General features: G+C 38.3%; 1 protein-coding gene across 1 annotated transcript in view; it reads left to right on the forward strand.

Annotated features, from left to right (window-relative positions):
• The first annotated feature begins 19,997 nt into the window (after positions 1 to 19,997).
• Positions 19,998 to 25,608, forward strand: part of Acadl (acyl-CoA dehydrogenase long chain) — a 32,657-nt gene continuing 27,046 nt past the window's right edge. Inside the window, exons 1-2 of the mRNA XM_004851115.4 lie at positions 19,998 to 20,156; positions 24,285 to 24,440. Coding sequence (XP_004851172.1) covers positions 20,083 to 20,156; positions 24,285 to 24,440 — 230 coding nt within the window. The 5' untranslated portion in view covers positions 19,998 to 20,082. The remainder of the gene's footprint in view (positions 20,157 to 24,284; positions 24,441 to 25,608) is intronic.

Raw genomic sequence — 25,608 nt, forward strand, 5'->3', positions numbered from 1 at the left:
TTTAGGTTCATAGATCCCTTCAAATTATTTTTATGTAAGGAAATAAAGGGTTGAGGTTAATTTTTTATATACGGATACCAGGTGTTCTAGCGCCATTTGCTGAAAACACTATCTCTTCCTCGGCTCTTGAATTGAGTTTATATTCTATAAAATGTTAATGTTAAATAATTTTTCAAAACTCAGTGGACCATATATGTGTGGATCTATTTCTAGATGCTCTGTTTTATTCAAATGATCTATATGTCTGTCCTTACACCAACACTGCCTTGATTACTGCAGCTTTTTAAGAAGTCTTAAAATTAGGTACTAAACATCTTCCAACACTGTTTTTGTTTTGTTTTGTTTTTTAACTTTTCTAGGTCCTTTGTACTCCTATATAACTTTTAAATTTCAATATCCAATTCTTCATTTATAGAAAGTGTACACAGACCTGAACTTTTATATATACCTTGTGTTTTCTAATCCTGCTAAATTCAAATACAAGTTCTAGGGGCTCCTAGAGATTTCTTAGTATTTTCTCTGTAGATGATCATTTCATCTACATATAAAGATTTTGCTTCTGCCATGCCAATCCTATCCTAGTTGTGTCATTTATTGCCAGACTATTTTGGTGGGGACTAGGTTTCAAAGTTTAATGGACAGATAAAGAGTAAGCATATCTGCCCTTGTTCCCCACCTTAAGGAGAAAGCATTCTATCTTCTCCATTCATGTAAGGCATTCTCGCTGGAAGTATGGAGTACATGTCTTTAATCTGTTGAGAAGGTTCTGTTCTACTTCTAGTCTCCTGTTAGCTTTTACCATGAACAGCTGCAGAATTTAGTCCAATACTTTTTCTCCAACTAGTGACAGGATCATATGGCTTTATCCTTTCCTCTGTTAGAATGATGACTTTTGGGGGTGGATCTTCCAATACTGAACCAACACTGCCCACCCTATAACAAAACCACTTACTACATACTTCCAAATCTCACTTCTAATAGTTTGTTTTGTTAAACAAATTTCTATCTATGTTCATACTTTTTTCTTCCATTATCTTTATCCAGTTTTAGGATTAGCACAATGTTGAGTTCCTAAAATGAGGGGAGAAGTGTTCCTTCTTTTTTCTGCTTTAATTGTTTGATATAATTTATCAGTTAAAATGTATATGAGCCTGCTGTTGTCATATAGGTAGGTTCTAAAGCTAGGAATATACTTTCTTTAATAGGCGCTATTCAAATTTTATATTTCCTCCAGTTAGTTTCATTAATTTGTCTTCCAGGGTACTTCTAAGAAGTTGTCAAATTTATTTCAAAACAGATTTTTGAAATATGCTTTCTATATCCTTTTCAAATCTGTAAAATCTGTGGTAATGTCTCCTAGATCTTGATATTATAATTTTAAAAATGTATAATTGATATTGTGTAACAGGAAGAAAAGGTCCAAAAGTGCAGGGGAAGTGGGAGGTGTAGGGGAAAGGAAAAAAGGGAAAAGAAAAAATATAAGAAAAGGAAAAAAATGGAAACAAAGTCTTTGCAAATAGGGAAGGGTGGAGGGGGTGAAGGGAGGGCAGGGGAAGGGGAAAAAAATAAGAATCAAGATACTCATGTAATGGTACAAGATCTCAATGATGAATGTAACTGTATTTTATACTGAAAATGTACCAATAAACTTAATGAGGGGAAAAAAAAGAAATCATCCAATAACAAATGCTAGGGAGGCTGTGGTGGGAAAAGGAACCCCCCTTCATTGTTGATGGAAATATAAACTGGTACATCTACCATGGAAATTGGTGTGGAGATTCCTCAAAAAGCTCAAACTAGAGGTTCTATTTGATCCAGCTATTCCCCTTCTAGGTATCTTCCTAAAAGAGTTAAAATTGAGCCACCAGTGTAGTTACATAGGGAGAGCAGTCCCAGGATGACTGGAGCCCCACTCTGTCCAGCTCACCACACCCACTTGCGACCAGGTGCCAAGGCACAGGGGGACATAAAAGCCATTGTCCTGAGCTGCAGAAGTGAATAACAGAGAGAGGGCCTCTCTCAGGCTCCATGATGAAAACTGAAGCCCACTGGAAAAGTGAACAGAATCTCTGCAATAAGGGCACAGCAGACCACTGTACTTGGTATGTTGGAGGGATCATCACCTCCCATCGGAACCTGGACTATCTTCAGGGGAAAGGCAGCTGGAACCTGCAATAGAAACTTGCACAGTTCAAGCCTGCAGGAGGACAGGGAGCTCAACTCGGGGATTGCAGGAAGAAATCTGCCTGAATCTCACTTGTCTATGACTGGCTTACTGAGACTCATTGACTTATAACTGCACACTGCTGCCCACGTTGTAAAATGTGAAAGCAGAGACATACCCTGAAGGAGGCCCTTCATTTGTATCTTTTATTTGTTATTTTCAAAATTATCACTATTTTTCCCTTTTTTTAGCTTTTATTTTTAATTTTTTTCTTTCTCTACGCTTTAAAAATTTTTATTTTTCTCTTTTTTCTTTATTTTCTCTTTTCTTTCTCTCTCTCTTCCTCACTTCCTTGCTGTCCAACATTTTTCTTCATCTCCCTTTGTGTTCCTGTTCTGGCCCTAATTCATATTTCTTCTTTATTTTTCTTTTCTTCTCTTTCCTTCTCTCACCTGTGTCCTCTGGCCTCACTGTTAACCTCCCCCTATCCTTCTACCTACCTATCCCTCCTTCCCCAACTCCTTCTAACTCCCCATCCTGAAGGGTAAAGTTGCTATATTGAAGAGTTTATTCACTATAAACATATGTTGGGTTGGTCCTTGATTTTGATTTAATTCACACAGTAAAAGGTGATAGATTAATAACTATCACAAATTGTCATTTGCTAAACTGTGCTTGATGCTTTTTTTTTTTTTTTTTTTGCTTGATGCTATTGTTTTTGCTGATTGTATCACTTGGGCTAAGATGTTGTGCTTGATCTAATCAGTTGTCCTTCCTGGTCTAATGAAAATGAGATAGCCACAGAGCCATTAGAGACTCAAAACCTAAAGACCAGCTATATCTGGAAGACACCTCTGAGAAACAATCATTCCATAAGGGTTCTAATTACAAGCAACAAAGATACTTACAATAAACAACTTCCAAGTATCAACCCAGGAACTAAACCAAGGACAGTACCAAATTCAAAAATGAGAAAACATTTAAGCAAGGCACAAACCCAGACTTCCACCCCACAAAAGGCAAATTCTGGGGGAAGCAAGGTGGAAAAGTCTGATAATCAACCACCTGGACACCCTGAATTGATAACACAGGAAGTAACAAAACAGATGAATGAGGCTCTAGGAAAATTCAAAACAGAAATAATCTCCCAGATAACTAAAGAGATGGTGAGCAGAGTGAAAGACATGATTAGAGCCTCTAGAATAGCAACAGATTAAAAAACAAAATAGATGAGCTCAGAAACATGCTGGAAGCCATGAATGCCCAGCGTAAGAAAGAAATGGAAACCATGATTACCCAACATAAGAAAGAAATGGAATGCATGAAACAGATTCATACAGATGTTCAGGAGATTAAAAACTCCACTGAAAGCATGCACAGCAGATTAAGAGAATCTGAAGATAGAATACCAGATATAGAAGACAGGATTGCAGTGAAGGACCATGAAAACAGAGATTTCCTAAAGATAGTAAGGGACCATGAGAAATCAATCCAGCAGCTGCTAGATGATGCAAAGAAGAATAACATAAGACTGATAGGAGTCCACAAAAAAACAGGAGAAAGTACAATTGACATAAAAAAAAGTTCACAGAAGTAAGTAGAAAACTTTCCAGACAGAGGTAGAGAATTGGACATACAGATAAGTGAGGCATATAGAACTCCAACTAGCCATGATCAAAAAAAAATCTACACCTAGACATATAATAGTCAAGATCCCAGAAACCCAACAGAAAAACAAAATCCTACAAGCAGTTAGAGAAAGGAAACAAATCACCTACAAAGGAAAGCCCATCAGAATCACAGCAAACTTCTCAACACAAAGCCCCAAATCAAGGAGAGCCTGGAGTGAAGTATTTCAAGCCCTAAAAGAAAGTAACTTCTAACCTAGACTGTTGTATCCTGCAAAATTATCTTTCAAAATCAATGGGGAAATTAGATACTTCCATGACAAAGAACACCTGAGAAATTTCATGAACACCAAACCAGCACTCCAAACAATTCTAAGCAATATCCTAGAAAAAGACAATGAAGGTCACAACTTCATGAGGCCCAACAGAAGGAAGCCCCCAGGCAAGGTAAAAACAAAATGGGAAAAAAATAAGAAATAAAAGAGCCAACAACACTAAAGCATCATGACAAGGATAAGGCAATATCTATCAATTATAACTATCAATGTTAATGGCCCCAATTCACCAACCAAAAGAAATAGACTGGCAGAACCTAACTCAAAAAGAAATTCATAGACTGAAAGTAAAAGGGTGGAAAACAGCTCTCCATGTGATAGGAACCCAGAAGAAAGCAAGGGTAACAATCTTATTTGCAGACAAAGTGATTTCAAACCAAAACTAATTAAGAGAGACAAAGACTGTCACTACATCCTTGTGAAGGGAACAATCCAAAAGGAAGAGATGACAATTCTAAATATATATGCACCAAATACAAATGCCCCCAACTATACAAAACAAATATTAATAGACATGAAAAACCAAATAAACACTAACGCAATTGTAGTGGGGGACCTTAATACCCCACTATCACAAATGGACAGATCATCTAGACAAAAAATTAACAATGAAATTCTAGAACTGAACCAAGCTATTGAACAAATGGAATTAACAGATGTTTACAGAGTGTTCCACCCCACAAAATCAGAAAACACATTCAGATACACAAATCAGACCATAGTGCAATTAAATTGGAGTTCAATAATATAAGAAACCACAAAACTCCCACAAACACATGGAAATTGAATAACTCCCTCCTGAACAACCAATGGGTCACAGAGGAAATTAAAGAAGAAATTAGACAGTTTCCACAAGTAAATGAAAATGCCAGTAAAACATACAGAAATTTATGGGACACAATGAAAGCAGTTCTAAGCGGGAAATTCATAGCAGTGGATGCCCATATTAGGACAACAGAGAGAACTCAGATAAATAACCTAATGCAAAACCTCAAGGTCGTAGAAAAAGAAGAGCATATCAAACCCAAAGCTCGTACAAGAGAGGAAATTATAAAGATCAGAGCAGAAATCAGTGCAATGGAGACTAAGAGAACAATACAAAAAAATCAATGAATCAAAGACTTGGTTTTTTGAAAGAATAAATAAAATCAATAAGACCTTAGCCAACCTTATCAAAAAAAGGAAAGAAAATGCTCAGATTCACGCAATTAGGAAAGAAAAGCTGAAGTCACAACAGATGCAGCAGAAATCTATAAGATCATCAATAACTATTTCAAGAACCTGTACTCTAAGAAAATGGAAAACACAGAAATGGACAGGTTTCTGGATATATATGAATTTCCAAAGTTGAATGAAGAAAATATAAAAAGTCTAAACACCCCAATTACAATCAGTAATTAAATCATGTAATTAAAACTTTACCAACAAAAAAAAGCCCAGGTCCTGATGGCTTCACTGCAGAATTCTATAAGACATTTAAAGAACTCTCACAATTACCCTTTAAACTCATCAAGGAAACTGAAAGGGAAGCAAAGCTTCCAAATTCATTCCTGGAAGCAAGTGTTACTTTCATTCCAAAACCAGGGAAAGACCCAACCCAAAAAGAGAACTACAAGCCAATCTCCCTAACGAACATAGATGCAAAAATCCTCAAAAAGATACTGGCAAACAGAATACAGAGGGTCATCAAGAAGATCATACACCCTGACCAAGTCAGATTTATCCCAGGGATGCAAGGATGGTTCAACATTAGTAAATCAATAAATGTAATACACCATATTAACAGAGTCAAGGTCAAAAACCATATGATCAACTCAATAGATGCAGAAAAGGCATTCGACAAAATCCAACACCCATTCATGATAAAAAAAAAACCTACAGAAAACTGGAATAGAAGGTCTTTATCTCAACCTGATTAAGGCTATCTATGAAAAACCAACAGCCAACATCAAATTAAATGGTCAAAAACTGAAAACTTTGACGCTAAAATCAAGAACAAGACAAGGATGCCCACTATCACCACTCCTGTTCAATATAGTTCTGGAAACATTAGCCACAGCAATTAGAAAAGAGAAAGAAATAAAAGGAATAAAGATAGGAAAGGAAGAAGTTAAACTGTCATTATTTGCTGATGATATGATACTTTACATAGAAGACCCAAAAGACTTCTAGACTTAATTGACAGATTCAGTAGAGTAGCTGGATATAAGGTCAACACTCAAAAAACAATAGTCTTCTTATACACAAATAGCAGACTCACTGAGAGAAAAATTAGGGAAACAATTCCATTTACAATAGCATCCAAAAAAATGAAATATCTAGAAATCAATCTAACAAAGGAAGCAAAGATCTCTACACAGGAAACTACAGCTCTCTGAAAAAGGAGATCAAGGAGGATATAAGATGATATAAGAAAATGGAAAGACATCCCTTGTTCAGGGGAAGGAAGAACCAATATAGTGAAAATGGCCAAACTTCCAAAACTACTATATAGATTTAATGCAGTGCCAACTGAAATTACAACAAAATACTTCACAGAGCTAGAGAAAACAATCCAAAAATTCATTTGGAACCATAAGAGACCTAGAATAGCAAAAGCAATTCTGGGCAACAGAGACATGGCTGGGAGTATCACAATCCCCAACTTGAAACTATATTATAAAGCTACTGTGATAAAAACAACATGGTACTGGCAAAGACACAGACCTGAGGATCAGTGGAATAGATTAGAAGATGCAGAAACAACTCCAGACATACTCAGCCACCTCATCTTTGACAAAGGAGCCAACCACCACCATTGGAGGAAAGATAGCCTATTTAATAAATGGAGTTGGAAAAACTGGATTTCAACCTGCCAAAGATTAAAATTAGACCCATACCTATCACCATGCACTAAACTAAGATTGAAGTGGATTAAAGATATAAATATTAGGACAGAAACACTAAACTGGCTGGAAGATAAGTTAGGTAGAACTCTTGACGACATTGGCAGAGGAAAAGACTTCATGAACAAACCTTCAGTAGAATGGGAGCTAGCAGAAAGAATCAACAACTGGGATCTCATCTTATTAAAAAGCTTCTGCACTGCAAGAGAAACCACCAACAGAGCTAACAGACAACCTACAATATGAGAAAAACATTTTAGCAGCTATACCTCAGACAAAGGATTACTATCTAGAATATATAAAGAATTGAAAAAAATCAGACCCCCCAAGTTCAAAGACCCAATTCAATAATGGGCGTCTGAAATGAACAGACATTTCTCAGACAAAGAAGTAAAAGCAGCAAACAAATATATGAAAAAATGTTCAACATCACTGGTTATTCGAGAGATGCAGATGCAAACAACACTGAGATTCCACCTCACCCCAGAAAGAATGGCTGCTATTAAGAAATCATCCAATAACAAATGCTGGCGGGGTTGTGGGGAGAATGGAACCCTTCTTCATTGTTGGTGGGAGTGCAGACTGGTGCAACCACTGTGGAAATCAGTATGGTGATACCTCAAAGAACTAAGACTAGAGGTCCCATTTGACCCAGCTATCCCCCTGCTGGGTATCATCCCAAAACAATTAAAAGAATCATACCACAGTGATATATGCGCACCCATGTTTATAGCGGCACAGTTCGTAATAGCTAAAGCTTGGAAACAGCTCAAGTGCCCATCAATTGGAAACTGGATAAAGAAGACGTGAGTTTTTTTATAAAATGGAGTACTACTCAGCCATGAAAAATGAGAAACTAGAGACATTTATAGCTAAATGGATGCATATTGAGGCTATACTCTTAAGTGAAATAAATAGGACACAGATGTGTAAATACCGAATAGTTTCTCTAGTGTGAGAAACTGAAAGTGTAAATAAGGATTAAAATGATTAAAATGAATAATTGATAGTTTGAAATAGGAAGAAAAGGTCCAAAGGGGTAGGGGTGGTGGGAGGGGAAGGGGAAAGGAAAGAACGGAAAGGAAAAATTATGATAAAAGAAAAAAAATGGAAACGAAGTCTATGTAATAGGGAAGGGTGGAGGGGGTGAAGGGCACACAGGTAATGGGGAAAAAATATGAACCAAGATACATCATGTACAGGTACAAGCACCCAATGATAAATGTAAACATATTGTATACCTAAAATGTACCAATAAAAGAATTTAAGGGAAAAAAAGTACCAATAAAAAAAGAGTTAAAGTCATCATATTACAGTGATACATGCATATCCATGTTTATAGCAGCACAATTTGTAATAGCTAAATCTTGGAAACAGCCTATATACCTATCAACAGGTGAATGGATAAAGAAAATGTGGTATTTATATATAGGTAAATGGATGCACCTTGAGACCATAAGAAATGAAATAAATCAGACACAAAAGTTTAAATGTCACATGGTTTTTCTTACATGAGAAATCCTAAGTATAAATAAAGAGCTAAATAAAAGATAATAAGAAGTAGGAAAATCTTTTTCAAATGGGAAGGGGAACAAGGATGGAAGAAGGTAAGGAAGAGGAAAGGGATTTTTTTTTAAATTTGAAGGAAAAAGTGGAAATAGAATTTTTGCAAATGTGAAGGAGAAGAAGAGTTGGAGGGAACAGGGAGGCATGAGGGGAAGGACACAAAAAATAAGAATTAAGATATGTTATATACATGTACAAACTCCTCAAAATAAATGTAATCATTATGCACTCCAAATATGTGCTACTAGAAAAATAAAATTAAAATTAAAAACAGCTTTTATGGAAAACAAAAAGAAACTAGTTGTATTTATTTCTTCTATAGTACCTGGAAGATCACCTGGCATGAGAGCATGAATATGCTTACAATAAATACTTGTTGAATAAATGAATAAATGATAGGGAGATGAACAGAATAAAAAGTCTAGAAGAAGATCCCAATAATAAAGAAATGCAAATGATAGAGCTAGCTCTTTAAATCAGTAGAAAAGTTGAATCATTGCAATGAACTGAATGCTTTTGTCCTTCCAAAATTCATGCATGAAATCCTAACCATCAGGTAGTAGTAGGTAGAGGCTTTGAGAACTGAAATAGGAAGAGGTCCAGGAGATAGAGGGCAAGATGGATAGGGAGGGAAAGGGAAGGTAAAAAGATGTAAGATGCATCATGTACATGTATGAAATACCCATAATGAATGTAAACATAAAAACATAATAATGAAAATGGTGAAAGGGAATTTAGAGATAGAGAGGGAGATGGGAGGAGATGAGAAAGGAATTAGAAAGAATCAAGACGTGTTATGTACATGCACCTACTCCCCAAGGTGAATGTAAACTTCATGTAGTGCAATTATGTACCAATAAAATAAATTTATAAAAGAAAATTGATTAGGTCATGAGAGAGGAGTTCTCATGAATGGGATTAGTGCCCTTATCGGGGACTTTGGAGAAATTCCTTGCTCCTTCAGCCCTTGAGGTTACAGAGGGAAGATTTCCTTCTACAATGGGCTCTCACCAGGCACTGAATCTGCTGGTTCCTTCATCTTGGACTTCTCTGCTTCCAGAATTATCAGAAATAAATATATGCTGTTTATAAGCCAACCACTCTAAGTATTTGTTATAGAATCCCAAAATGATTGAAACAAGTATCCAATAATTGGGCCTGGAAAAAAAAATGGTTAGTCTTTGATTTTAAAAAGTATCATTATATGGGACGGGGATTTAGCTCAATGGTTTCGCCGCCTGCTGCGCAAGTGCAAGGACCTGAGTTTGATCCCCGGTACCAAAAAAAAAAAGGTATCATTATAACAAAATAAATTCAGATCCAATAATTATATCCAATAAAAACGAATCTATAAAATTTCTAATACAAACCATCTGAGAAATTTTCTGTGGTCATAGGTTAGGGAATTCCTGTCTATTTCCATAAACCACTGCAGTTTTTCACCAATAAAACTACATTTCCAACCAGAACTTTTGGAAATGTGGTATATGTTTATGTTTATCTAGTGTCTTAGTTAGTTTTCTCATTGTTAAGACAAAATACCCGACACCCAAAGTTAAAGGAGGAAATGTTTATTTGGCTCACAGTCTGTAGAGGTTTCAGTTCATAGTTGTCTGTCTCCAAGGCAAGATGGCATGGCAGAGGAGAAAAATTCATGGGAGGCAGAAGGTACAAGCTACAAGTAAGAAGCCTCTTCCTGCCCCTTATATCTTATCCAGACTACCTGCCCTTAGGGCGGGTAGCACTCACACCCTTAATCCTAGTGCCCTTTATCCAAGCTTACACCATGAATCAATCCCAGTGTCACACACCCTAGATCCAGCCACCTCTGAAAAGCACTACATATGACTGCCTGAGGTTTTGAGGGACATCTAGATGCAAGCTATAACATCTGGTGTATGTTCATGTGTACCTGAAATAAGGAAAGAGCCGTCAGATAAATAAATGCTTAAAGAAAAAGGTTGACAACTGTTTGGACAGGACAACAGATAATTCTTTCTCTTGATTAAAGAATGGATGGGCACAAGGATAAATTTAAGAGAGAATATAGGAAGCTGAAGGAGTTCATGGCAAATGAAGATGACCACAGGATGGCTAAATTTTAAAATAGATAAAGCTCAAATTGAAAACATCATTCATGGTCCATATAGTTTCAGTTCATAGATACTCAACAATATTAACTTTTAATTATAGATTAATTTCACTAAGGCTTTTTTCTTTGATTAAGACACCAATTGCCTAAGGAATGATGCTCTTAGTTTAGAATGGGGCTTCAGCAAATACATTCAAGTTTCTATGAGAATTATATCAAACTTATCTGCTCAAATAAAGTTCAAGGTTGTCCATTTAAAACCAGACACAATTACTATGGCAAAGGCCATGAATTCTTAGAGAAACCATACCATCAAGGCTTATCTTACCCTGAATACAAAGCACCTATACAAAGTAATAATTCTGTATTATACAAACAAAATGATCTAGCAATCATCTTCTTGACATTGTCCAGGATCCATGCAACAGAATTACAGCTGCTACGTTTCTTTTAATAGACGACTGTAATGCAGTAAAATTTATATCAAATTTCTACACATGATTAAATCAGTTTTGCTTTGCACCAGTGGACAGGCATACTTTTTCTAGTGAGCTAGATAACACGGCTGTAAAGGACAGAGTAGCCCTAGAATATAAATTTTATACTACTTTTTACTTTTGAGCAATTTTTGCTTAAAATTATGTATGGCTAATATTTTGGTCATATTATTGGTGTGGCCAGAGGGGAGCAATTTAGAAACAGATCAGGGTTTGAACATTGAAGTTTAAACAAATCCATTCTTAATCCTGATATATAAGTTTCCTGTAAAAATTTTGCTGGCTTAAGATACTTAAATTGTTTATTTTTTTTGTTTTTTGTTTGTTAGTTTGTTTTTGAGACAGTCTCACTGAACAGTCCAAGCTGGTCTTGAATTTATCCAAGCTGTTCTCCCTCAGCCTTCTGAGCATGGGTGTTGCAGGTCTGTACCACCACACCCAGCTTATTTCTTTTTAAAGAAAATACCCCAAAACATAAAACAGCAACTAGTTTTGAAAATATTGTCTTCAGTAAAGAAAAAGAAAATATTTCAGACAAATTTAGGAAAACAAATGTGAGTTTCAGGTTCTCGATACCATCAAGGTACAGTTCAAATCAAATATAAAGTAATACTAAAATAATACCTCCTAATCATTCCATTTCTACAGTGATCTAGAGACAGATACTGGTGGCTAAGGTTAGAGAACCTGGCATTTGTATCAGGCTTGGGAAGGACCGCGTGAATCATATTTATTACAGGTATCAGAATAAAAGCATAAGCAGAGTAAAAGCATAAAGAGGTGTTTGGAATATACATGAAATAGGTTTTGAATCTGTAAGATAATGTATCTTTTTTTGGTACTGGGGATTAAACTCAGGACCTCATGCTTGCCAGGCAGGCGCTATGCTGCTGAGTTAAATCCCTGGCTCTAAGATGATGTATCTTTGTATAATATCAAATGAGCATTATAGGGTTAATTCTTTTTCTTATTTCACCATAGAGTTGTTTTTTAAGTAGGTTTTCTTCATTAGGATTTCTTTTGGAGTTTTTGTACTCCAAAATATGTGTATTTCTCATTGATAACAATATTAATTACCATTTACTGATTGCTTATTTTAATCCTATCATTATGCTAACTACTTTACCTCCATTCACTGAACAGTCCTCTCCCGTGTCCTATGATACAGGTACTGTTATTCCCCATTTACAGTGAGTAAGCAGAGGTTTAGATAATTCATAACTTACCTATCAAGTCCATGCCCCCTAGTAGGTGGCCTTTTTCAAACAATCTACCCCAAAAATGGCCTTCAGAAAATTCAGGCAAGCCAAAGAAGCTTCCAGATATATGGTATACTCTACCTGAGCCTTATCCTTCCTCACTTTCCTTTGCTTCTATTTTAATTAGGGTATAAACGCTTAGCTTTGACCCATTTATTGGCTCCACTGTTTTGAAATTTCTTGCTATCTGCCGTTTGATCCTATGACACTGTTCTATTAATTGTCCTAAGTGACTTTTAAAGCTTTCAAGTATTTGGACAAATCTTCTGTCCCTTTGTGGTCTAGAGTTTTATACTCTCCTTTGAAGAATTAATATTCTGATCCTCTACAGGTGAAAAAGTTTAAATTCTAATATTGTTGACAGTTGCTTGTACAAGACCAGAACATTTATCCAGAATTATTACTGTTTTAGAATCTAAACAAATGAAATTCTTTTGTACTTTAACCTATTTTTGTATTAGCTTTAAAAATCCCTAGGGTTGCTTATGAACTCTGGGTGAAAGGATTCCAAGGGCAGCCATTTCTTAAATGATATTAGTAAAGAGGTCTTTGATATTTTCTCTCTTGCTTTTCCTAAAATGGGAAGAGGTATTGAAAGAAATGAAGAGTTATTAGAGGGTGACCGATCCTCTGACTGCTTAAAAAGGGGGACTGTGAGGGTTAAAGAAAGAAAGACAATAGGGACTTGTGTAATTTCCAAGTGCATGGGGGGCTGCGAGGTCAGTGGCTCAGAGTGGGCAAAGATAAAGACAGTCCAAGCTTGCCACTATTTATTGGGTGCACACAGTAACTGAAGGGAGCTTCAGGTGACTTAGGGGGCTGCTGCGGTAATCCTATGTTGATGAGGATCTTAGCTTATGAGGGTGGTAAGGACAGCTTTCTTAAAATAGTAGGTGGGATGAGATAGCAGGCTAATAAAGAATTTGTCCTTCTCTCAGGTGAAACCTTTCTCTTTTTTGTCACTACTTTCTTGAAGAACCAGGATGTCTTCAGCTGATGTACTCTTACCCTTTAGCATCACAAGACCATTGAGGCCTCAACTTGTGACCGGAGGCACAAGGAGTGAAGTTTCCACATGCCATAGCCAGCTTTTGCAAAAGGTGACATTGGGCCTTAGACAGCTATAGTCATACTATAAGTATGAAATAATCTCCCCCCCAAAAAAAATTATGAAGAATTGCTCTCAACAAAGAGTAGACACTTAAAGCTGACACTGGTAAGCCTTGCTCACCTTAGGGTCTGGAAACAACAAAAGGTCTATAAAATGTTCAAAAAAGATTTTGGCTGAAAATCATTCCAAACAAGAAGGAGCAGCTTCCACAGACACTTTTCAAATTAATTATAAAGAACTAAATCAGAAGGAAGAGTTTCTGGGCTTTGTTTTCCTGGCAACTTGAGTAGAACATGGGCTCTGCTTAGACTTAGCGTAAAGAACTCAGTCATGGTGTTACTGTGTTCTGGGGTCCTAGTCCTGCCAGACTGCATGCTTTACATACTTTGTCTTCTTTTAGCCTCCACAGCCCCTGAGGTAGATACTATTAATATCTCCATGATACAAATATACAGAGACATGGAGAGATTAAGGAACTCCCAGAGAGAGTTTTCAACCTCAGTCTAGGTCTGCTGAATGCTATATCTCATATTTTTTCCACTATGCCATAAAACGTAAATAGGAAAAAGAAACAAATCAAGAAGGACACCCACCATGTCAACCCCCCTGCTCTGCACAACTGCTTTACTCCTCCATTAACCACACTGTCTTGTATTTTCATGCCAGTCTTATTTTCATAATTGTATTTTTAGCTCCTTGAAATGAGAAATTTTATCTTGTACAATGCTGGACCCTCAATATTAGGAGGAACTCAATGAGCATTTATTGAATAGGAGAACAAATGAATGAGTATATTTTGCTTTCCTCATCCACGGGGACTCTTTACCTCCTACTACATCAAATCTAAATTCCTTGCATTTAATATTCAGTAATCATGAAAATGCAGATCAACAATAGATGGCTGCAAATAATTGTAGCAAATCTGTGCACTGTACGACAACTGATAACTGATAAACAGCAGAATCAGAATTTAAACCCTAATGATCTCATCCCTAAATCTGCGCATTACACTTGCTCTTATGCTCTCAAGCTCCCAGTTCTGAACACATACACCCTCTGTCAGTCAGACTGGTTTGTTCCCTTTATTGGGCTCCCACCTTCCCAAAGCATTCCTGATTTTGCTACACCCACTTCCAGGGTCTTGTCTTTCCCTCCTCATTAATTCTTAAAGGTCATAGTTCAGGTATATCCACTGACTGATTACTCTGGCAGTCAATGACATTTCAATCAATAAACACGTACTTGGCCAAGGTGTTGGCATACATCTGCAGTCCCAGCTACCCAGGAAGCTGAGGCAGAAGGATCACTTGAACTCAGGAGCTCAAGATCAACCTGGGTAACATAGCAAAGCTCTGTCCATTCCTCCCCACACCCCCATCACCCCCCTAATCTCCCACCCTCTGAAATAAAAAGAATACATGAGCTGTGGAAACTTCATGTAAAAGATGTGCCATATTCCTCCAAATGGCAGGAAATGGCTCAAAGGGTTCAGAAAATCTGGTAGGTTTTGCCTAAATTATCAGGAGAGTTTGTTGGACTTTTCATATCATTTTAATACAGCTAATTCAATACTCAGAAACATGTGTTCATATTTATTTCAAAAAGGAAACTAACTTTACTGTGCAGTAAAATGATAGATGAAGGAGCTTAGTTAGCAAAACAGACTCCATATTGCTGCTTGACCCACCTGCCTGCCCTTTAGATGAACTCAGAGAGAGGAAGCTTAGAAACCTCCTTGGCCCTTAGAAAGTCTCTTTAGAAACAACAATTAATCAACTATTGTTTTACAAATGTTCTAACGGCAGGATGTTCCACTTCTGTACCTTTAGCTTGCTTTGCTACTTCTATCCCATAGGGGGGCCTAGAAACTGTTGGCCTCAAAGGTGTATAAAACAAACTTGTTTGTCTCCCCCCAGTCGGGGCTCAAGTCTGATGCTCAGCTCCGGTCCCGGCCAGTAATAAACTCCTGTGTGGATTTAATATCAGTCTCTGGTTGGTTCTCTCTCGCTGGGTCTAACAATAGACACCAATTTAACTAAATGTAGCTCAAAATAACCTTACCAAGAATGGAACAGGCACGAAGGACACTATGATGTGGTATAACTAAACTGACACTACATTATTTATGCAAAAATTCTGTCACTAGGAAAATTAATTTTACAGAATAGCTGGCTTTTACTCTTCAAACTGTCACGGTAAAGAGAAAAATCAAAAACCAAAAATGAAACAAGAACAGCTAAAAGGAACTGCTCTGAATTAAAGAATACCAAGGAGACATGATGACACTATATTGTGAGGGGTAAGCACATACAGCTCAGTGTAATAGTGCTTGGCAAATATGCACAAGGCCCTGGGTGTGATCTCTAGCACCAGAAAAAAAAATTAAAGATCCTGGATAAGGTTCTGGATATGATTTCATTGTAATGAAAGGATATTATTGGGACATTGTTGAAACTGGAATGTGGAATAAATTGTTTAAGAATCATATATCATTGTTAAATTTGTTTGATAGCTCTACTCTGATTATTAAGAGAACTCCTTTGTTCTTAGGAAATAAATACTAGAAGGAAAAGGGCATGATATATCCAACTTATTCTCAAATGTTTCAAAAAAAAATACATTTATGTGGTCAACAGGGCGAAATGCTAACAATTGAAAATGTGAGTAAAAAAGGTAAATGGGAGTTAGTCTATATCTGCAACTTTTCTCCACATATTAGGTTATTTTTAAAAAGTTTGATGAAATAATGATAATCTGAGTCTAAAATGTTCAAATTAACATTTAGTTTTGAAAAAGTACAAAAGCATCTTTAAGAAGAGATAAAGGTGCAAAATAACAAGGTTACATGTTAAAAGGAACATTCATTCAAAACTTTTAACTCAAAAACAGGTATGGCAAATATCCTAACCAAAGTGTTTTCCCATTGGAAAAGGTTTATATATGAATGATGTATAAAAAGTAGCAAGACAAATCACTAAACGTGTTTTATATCCTTTTATATAAATGCATTTGTAATAAACTCTCTACATAAATCATTATTTACTTCCTCTGAAATTAGAAGATTTGGAATTTCTTACATTGCCATATTTCCTAAGGACACTGTAATTCCTACAGTCCTGAGAGAAATCTTGCCTCTATCATCTACAGGGAGCATCCCTGGCCTGCCCTACTCAGTATAGAAAAACAGTCACCACATGCTTTGATTTGAGGAGTATCACCCAGGCCTGTTAAGTCCAAAATAATGCCCTCCACAGTTCTCCCCCAGGACTACCTACTTTGAAATATCACTATTGAGGCCAATTATTTGAATGGGGAAAATCCTGATTTATGTCTATTTGATTAGAAAAGGTTACATTAAATGTGACCATTCCCTGAAAGGACTGAGGCCTGTGAGCTTGTAAGTGGAGAATAAAAACAGCTAACATTCTGAGTTAACACTGTGGTATGGCTTTACATGAACCATCTCATTACTTAAAGCAACTTAGGAGGGATTCGTGAGGCTTGTATTTTATAAGGTTCACCTGGGAGACTTGTTAACTGCAGAGAATGCTGTACCTCATCATCAGATATTCTGATCAACAGCGCGTGTTGCTGATAATGAGTCTCAGGCCACATTAACATGCTGACATAGTCTATATCATCATCCTCATTTTTCAGAGGCTCAGTAAAACTACACAGCAGATGATTCCTATGTGATAGTATGAAATATGATTTGGTCTTTGTCCCTGATTCCATCACAGAGTTCCTAAAATGCTTTGAATTTCCTGATAGGATGTGTATTTTGTTATTCACAATGAGTCCCTGTCATAATATTTAGTTCAAGTCACAAGGTAGGGCCCCAGATATCCCAAAATAAACCTGTCTCCACAAATATACAAGTGATTAGAGGATTCAAGAATTGGGACTTTCAGCCCATTAAGCTCTCTAAAAACAAGGATATTTGATGACCTTCCAGGTTACAAAATTTGTGGACCTGCTGGGAAGGCGTGAGCCAGAGTGGGTACAGAACCTCTCTGCTACACCCCCTAACGTCTTATCTATCTCTTCTATATGGCTGTTCCTTCACGAAGTCCTTCATAATGAACTGATAAATGTAAGCATTTCCCTGGAGGCGGTTGGTCCTGGGTACCCTGATTTACAGCTGGTTGACCAGAAGCTGAGGACACAACCTGGGACTTGGAAATGGCCTCTGAAGTGGAGGCAAGCCTGTGGGATTGAGTCCTTAGCCTAAGGGACCTGACAAAGCACGATGACTGCTGGAAAATTGCTTGGTATGTAGGGAAACATACCCACACATTTCTGGGGCCCAAAGTGATAAAGGGTGTTGAGTATGAATAAAGAGAAAAAAAGTTTTGGTTTTTCCTTTAGGGATCCTTGAATGCACCACAGGAGCAAGTTATGAGATCAGTTAGCTGTCACCTTGAGACACCAATGTTGGGAGCAATGCTACATAATTCCAGGGAAAAATCATTTGAGTAGGCCTAGTTCTCCTGCCTACAGGCCAGCTATAACATTTCAGACATAATTGCATTTTGGCCTCCGGTCACAACTGAGACCTCAGTGATCCCGGGATGCTGTAATCTCCAGGACAGGACCACACCTGCGGGAGACACCAGGGAGAAACCAAGTCTTCATCTGCATAGTTCCTCATTGTTCTTAAGATTTCCACTGCCCCCCAGTCTTTTGTTACACTTTGTTTATCCCAGTGTGAAGTACTGAACTCTACATTTCACTTGTTACATTTGTTTCCCCGTGTACTGAATAAAAGGTGCTGCAAGCATGGGGGGCTTTTGTCTTTGCTGCCCAGAGCAGCACTGATCAGACCCAAAGCTCAGCTTCTTCTCATTTGTCTACCTTTCCAGTAATTCGCCGTGTGCTGCCGTGGCTCGCAGGAGACTTGGACTTACTGCAGAGGTTCTGGTAACATCCCCTTCCCCTGTTCCCTACACACCAAGACTTTCTTCCTGTGAAGCTAGTAAATAGTCTGACACTGACTATAGGTTAGAGATAAGGATGCCAGGCCAGCACATCCAGAATTCTAGCAAGAGCGATGGAATTCTGTGCTTCCAGTCAACTAATGCTATTCATATTCTTCCGTTTAGAATGAAAACTTTCCTTTTAAAACTTATGTCCTACATTAAATTGTTTGTTTCTAACACAAAATATCTCTCACTTTCACCATTTCAGGTGCTTGGTAACTGTCCTTGAATAATACTCTAAGACTGCATAACTCTGTAATCATAGAACTCCCCTAGCCCCACCTGTGATTGAATGTGAGTAAATAGATAAAGATGCTCCTTAGTTCCCAGACACTAGATAAGATCCCTATCAGTCATAATTATCCAACCCTTTGTTCCAGACACCACTATCTATAGACCAATCTACAAAGCATCTGCTAACAGTACTTGTCAGGCTAATTAACATACAAATGTAAGACCACTAAACCTTTGTTCCTTCTTCTGTAAATTTCGCCTGTTAACTCCCCTTCGAGCCCCTATAAAAAGAGCCTCAACTCTGGACTACACCTCTCTAAGCTACTTTGCTTTAGGAGTGCCGTCTGGCCAGACTAAGGTCTGTTTCACTTTCCAACTTGTCCGGTGTGTTCCTTCCCGGGTGTTCTTCGCTGCAGTCAGCTCCTTGGAGCATTTGGTAAAGACAGCGGTCTTACATTCTGGAGGCACCGCTGGGATCCCCGGATGTGCTCCACTCCAGCTCCTTGGAGCATTTGGTAAGGCCTTTGGTCTTACATTCTGGAGGCACCAGTGGGATCCCTGGGTTTGCTTCACTATAGTCAGCTCCTCAGAGCTTTTGGTAAAGACAGCGGTCTTACAATAGAACAGCTTCGATGCCCCATTTTACCTACTTAGAAATCCACACTGCACATTTTTTAAGAGTTCAAGAACCTTAAGATATTTTCCATTGCCAAAAAACAAAACAAAAAGAACAACAACAAAAAATCACATAAACTCCAATAACTAAGGCTTTGTTTAAATGAAGTGCATGTCATTAAACACTAGTGGTAATTTGCATAGAAAGGAAATGGCAAGATATGAATTCAAGTACTACCGGAGAATTGAGCTAAAGTTGAGGATTCCTGTCTATAAAACACATTCAGATTTTTCTTTTCAGTAAGTCATCACCAACTTTTGCAAGACAATATAACAGCACAATTTTTCCAAAATAGTTCTGTGTAGTTGGCTATATGCACTCAACTTCCAAAGTTACAAAAGAAATTTCAAGTGGAGTTTCGTGGTGAGGCGTCAGGGCGCCCCTCGGGGTTCTACCTTTCACCGGGTTCTCTGGGTGGCTCTGGACCCGCGATGGTTGCCAGGCTGCTGGGACCAAGGCGGCCCCACCCCCGGGTGGCGCGACGGGAGGCTCGGAGAGGGGTGGGGCAAGGGCGCGCGCTCCCGCTCGGGGCCCCGCTGCCGGACTGCCCCGCCCCCGGCGCCCGCCCCACCCCGCCCCGCGCCTGCCACTGCCACTGAGGAGCGTGGAGCGCAGCCGCGTCCCTGAGCTCCGCCGCCGCCCCTCGCTGTCCCGCCATGGCTGTGCGCCTCGTCCGTGGGTCCGTATGCCTCCTGGGCGCCTGCCGCTCCTGGTGCCAGCCCGCCGTGAGGTGAGTGCGGGCCGCCTGCGCTCCGCCCGGGGAGGCCGGCGTGTGGGGCGCCGAAGCCCCCTGTCCGGGCCTGGAGGCGCCTGGGTCGCGAGCGGGGCGACGCTGCACTCCCTTCCGGAACCTGGGCGCGGCGGCCGCGGCGTGGGGCCGGGGCTGTCCGCTGTGCCCCTCCAAGGCCCCGGAAGCCAAAATGCTGATTCTGTGCCCAGGCACAAGAGAAGTGGTCGCCCCGTGGGTGGGGCTGCGACATGTTGGCGGCGACCTTTGTCCTAGTTGGGGCCGCGCTGTGTCAACCGAGTGCCCGGGACCTCGGGAGAGGTTCCGTCCCCGGAAGACGATCCCGGCGCGCTGAGCCTTGCGGGGCAGAGCTGGAGAGGACCCCATCAGACAAGATGAGCCTTAGGTTTTGTTAACAAATCTTCCAAACCAATTAAACGCTGAGGGATTAACGAGAGCGTCTACGTAGTTCAGTGACTATTAAAATGGATTTATAGTGAGATCAGAAGTTCAGATAGCATGAGGCGTGAAATCCATTCATTGGTTAAACGAACTGGAAGCACGGAGGATTCATACTTAATTAGGGTCACAGGATAGGTAAATTAGCTAATTATAATTAGCACATTGTTGTGGAATACAATAAGGTGCTGTGAGACCTGCAAATCTTAATGTTTACTCTTCCCTGGGCAGGTTTGGGTAGGCTTCACGGAGGAGGTAGCTTTTTTTTAGGTTACACTCGTTTTTCTAAATTCTTCCCCTTCAATAAGACACTGATCCTCCAACTTTTTGGTAACGGGACTCCTTTATGCTCTTAAAATTAGAGAAGCTCAAAGTTGCGTTAGTTATTTTGGTTCAAGTATGAGAAGAAAAATCTGCCCTCACAAAAAGAATATCAGAAAAGTAAAGACCTGAAGGACCCACCTCTAAATACGTCAGGGGTTATAATTTTATTTAACAAGATTCTTAAATTTTTATGTGGGTATGGATCATTGAGAGAGCTTGTTAAAATACATATTCTAATTCCATAAGGTCTGGAGCGAGCCTTGAGCTTGTGTATGAATAACCAGTCCTCAGGTATTGAGGGATGTAGTGATAGATTGTTTCATTTTCTAAAATGCAAAATAGGTTTACAAAACAATTAGAATTTAACCTCTAAATTCTAGAATTTAGCCTCTAATTTAATGCCTGGGTGTGTGGGGAGAGCAGCTTCTTGGTTCCAGCAAACTTGCTGTCATGTGTTTTGATATCTTCCCTCTACATACTGCCTTGATCAATTTTAACCTTGAAGTCTTTATTCTTTTTTTATTTCTTTCACCTTGTTGTGTCTTTGTGTATTTTACTTAGAAATATTCCAGATATTTCCTTAATATAATAAGGATTATAAAATTTAAAATCCAGGCAGACTTGCATGTAACCTGACTTTATTTACTCATTATATTAACATATGATTCTGTATCTTAGAGCCCCAGTTTCCAAGCCTCAGCATATTTTTCCCCAGAGAGAAAAAAATCCCACATATGGAAAAATCTGTGTGGACAGCTATGTGTTTAATAGTTTTATTTCTACTCACAAAAAATTGAGGCCAGACATTTCAATTATAGAGATAAAGTAAGTTTTAGTTTATTCTATGCAACATGACAGTTAAAGAGGTCCCCCTCTTATCCTCTGTTCTTATCTGTACATCTTGTTCATTCCACTCCAGGCACATTTGGCCTTTGTGCTCTTTCTAGAACACAGTGGGTACCATATAGACTTACAACCTTTGCTCTAGTTGTTCTTTTGTCTTAATTCTTTTATTCTAGAAATGTGCTAGGCTGTGACCTTCAAGGGCTTGTTTAGATCTCACCTTTGCCTTAAACCCACTGTGACTGCATTGTTTCTGTACTTGAGCCTCTGTCCCTGCCTTACACCAGACACACACTCCTGATCCCTTCCCTGCTTTGCTTTTTCTGTGGGCTTACTACCTCTAATATATAATTTGCTTATTTACTGAGCTTTTCATTGTTATTTGGTCTTCCCTTGTTGGAATGTAAGCTTCAAGACAAGGATCTTTGGTTCACTCTTGCATCCTGAAACTAGTAGATCAGTGCTTGGCATAGAATAGGTACTTAGTATTTGTTAAATAAATAGATAAACTATTTAAAATTATGATTTTGATGACAGGGAGTAGTAATCAGAAAAATGTTTTTCAAGACAAAAGGCAGGCCAAGTATGAAAAGTGTAATGTTAAATGTCCACAGTTAATGATTACCAGGGACTGGGCATGTAGCTTAGAGTAGAGTGCTTGCCTCACATGTATGATGCCCTGGGTTTGATCCTCAGCACTGAAAAAAAGAAAAAAAGAGTCATCTCAGGTTGTATTATAAAACTCAACTTGCCATGCCTACATCGCAAGTGCAAGTGCAAGTGCAAGGTCCTGAGTTCCATCCCCAGTACCAAAAAAAAAAAAAACCTCAACTAAAAGCTGTATGTTTAGATGGCTAATGGCTTAAGCAAGGAAGGTGTGAAGTCCAAGATCAAGATGCTAACTGATTGAGTTCCTGATGGGTTCTGTCTTGTCCTGGCTTCTCACTGTCCTTAAATGGCCTTTGCTTGAGGGAAAGAAAGAATCTCTTCCTCTACTTAAGGGGTTAGCAATCATACCAAGTTAAGACCCCACCCTTTGACCTCATTTAACTGTGTTTCCAAATTTTGTCCTATTGGGTGTTAAGGCTTCAACATATGACTCTTTAAGGGAGTATTAAGTGAAGATACAAAAATCAAGCAAGATCAAAAGGATTAATTATAAGGGGAAAAATGATTGAAACAACTTAAATGTTAACAAACAAGACTGATTAATAAGAGTATAGTAAGCGGACTTATTGTAGTTGCTAATTAGAAAGACCTTGGAAAGCTTTCTCTCTTCTGTAGTAAGAATTGAACCTTGCCTTTTCACACTGATCTACATCTTCAACCCTTTTTAATTTTTATTTTGAGATGATCTCACTAAGTTCCTTCCCATACTGGACTGAAACTTTCGATCCTTCAGCCTGAGCCTCCCAGAGTGCTGGAATTGCAGGCATGTGCCACCAACAGGAGGGAGAAACATGTCTTAACATTTAGTTAAAAACTCTGAAAAGGCCAGGCATGGCATGGTGGTATACGCCTATTAATTCCAGCATTCTGGGAAGCTGAAGCCTCTCAGATTTGGAGGATCACAGGTTCCAACCCAGCCCGGGCAATTTAAAAGCACTGGGGATATAGCTCAGTATAAAATCCCTGAGTTCCACAAAGAACAAAACAAAGCAAGCAACAAAAACTTGAGTCTGCTGTGATTAATTATAGGTCTTTTCCAAACAAAAGACTTAAAAGAAGAGAAAAAGCATGGTTCATCTAAGGAAAAGAGAAACCTAAATCAAGATTTAATACAAAACAGAAAAATATAGTTTGGCAATATATGAATATATGATAACGTGAACTAGATGTGATCTTGAAAATGGTTACAGAAACATAGATTTTCAGAATTAAAAAAAACAAAACTGAAGACCATTGACCTACAAGACCTGAAGATCAGTCTCATTTTAAGTTTAGCATGTGTGGCAAGGGCTCTTGCCTGAAAGGGGAAGCTAACAAGCACAGTAACAGTCAGTTCTTGAAGATCTTGAATAATTCTATATAAATCCACATAGAGATTGGTGGGGAATTTGATTTCCACCCAGACTGGCTCTGTGATGGCAATGTCATCAACACAGTTTACATTTTATACAGCTGCTGTTTGAAATTATGTGATCATGCATAAAATACTAAATATAGAGAATTTGCATTATTTTTAACATTGTATATGACATGAAAGTTTGAGTATTATTCTATGGTACCGTTTGACTTCCACATAATTTAATCTATGTGTCGTGTGACAACACTATCTGTTTCACAACTCATCAGTGGTTAGTTTCAAGCATTATCCTTCTTACAGAATTAGAAGTCCAAACTGAGATGAATAATGGTAAAGTGTTGAATTCCAGCAAATAAGGAAGAGCCTATCAAAAGTAGTGATGTTTAAAGTGTCTCCAGGAAAGCTATCTAGGTTCCATGTTGTTCGGTCACAATTAGAGTAATAATTCACTTGATTTTCTTAATGCATATTTTTTAAAGGTGTTCTCATTCTGGAGTGGAAGCACGTCTAGAAAGTTCTTCTGCTAAAAGATTTACAGATATAGGAATTAGAAGAATCTTTTCTTCGGAGCATGACATTTTCCGGGAAAGTGCAAGAAAGTTTTTTCAAGAAGAAGTGGTTCCTAATCATGCAGAGTAAGTAGCACACATTCCTTTAATGGATGCAGAGTAGCATAAAATTCTGTGTACTGCACAGAAAAACTACTGTTCAGTTTTTAATAACATTCTTACTGCTTTTCACCATAATATTCTAAGATCATAGGGTTTTTAGCTTTTTAAATGAGTTCTTGTTTTTTTTGTTTGTTTGTTTTGTTTATTTTTGAGTTAGGGCCTATGCTACCCAGGCTGGTATTGAACTCCTGGGCTCAAGCAGTCTTCCCTCCTTAACCTCCCAAGTAGTTGGGACTCCAGGCTTACACCACACCTAGCCATTTTAAATGACTTTAAAATATATAATTCAATAATGGGAAAATTTGAAAATGTACAATTTAATCTAAGGATAATATTTTTGAAAGCTGTGGTTAAGTGCCACCAAACTACTAGTCCATTCCATGTTCTTTTTTTGTTTTATGAATGAATTAAAATATGTAAAAGTCCAGCATAGTGCAAATGTTGGTAGGAGATTGGCCACTTGTAAGTACTTTACTACTAGATGTTTCTTGATTAATCATTGACTACCTTATTGACAAAAAACTATCATTTCTACTAAATATTTCCTGTTTCCAAGATTCACTCAGTTACAATACAGTGCTACATTTAGAATAGTTTTAAATTTTTATTTAGAAACATTTCATAAGAGTGTTTGTATTTTACTTAATTTTATTTTATTTTGAGACAGGGTCTTGCGCTGTAATACAGGATGGACTTGAACTCAGTATGTAGCCCCACCTGACTTCAAACTCAAGATCATCTTGCCTCAGTCTCCCCCATGCTGAGAGTACAGGAATGGTCCATGACCTGTTTAGGTTTTAATATTTTTCTTGGTTACATTGACCAAAATTAGCTAAAGTCTAAAGTTATGACTAATCTTTGGTGATAAACAACTAGCTTCTTAAAGGTAAGAGAAGTGTAGTGTACTTTGTTCTAGGAGAATCTATTTTTTGGCTTCACTGCCTTTTTGTTTTGGTTTTTGAGACAGGGCTTTATAGTTCAGGCTGGCCCTGAGCTCACTATGTAGCCCAGGCTAGCCTCAAACTTGTGGCAATCCTCCTGCCTCTGCCTCCCAAGTGCTGGAATTACAGGTGTGTACCACCATGCCCGGCAATTTTTTTTTTGGTACTGGGGATCCAACTCAGGACTTTGT

Source organism: Heterocephalus glaber, unplaced genomic scaffold (genome assembly GCF_053883595.1).
Source record: "Heterocephalus glaber isolate CG9 unplaced genomic scaffold, H.glaber_assembly_v1.0 deba00000621, whole genome shotgun sequence".
Taxonomy (NCBI): Eukaryota; Metazoa; Chordata; class Mammalia; order Rodentia; family Bathyergidae; genus Heterocephalus; species Heterocephalus glaber.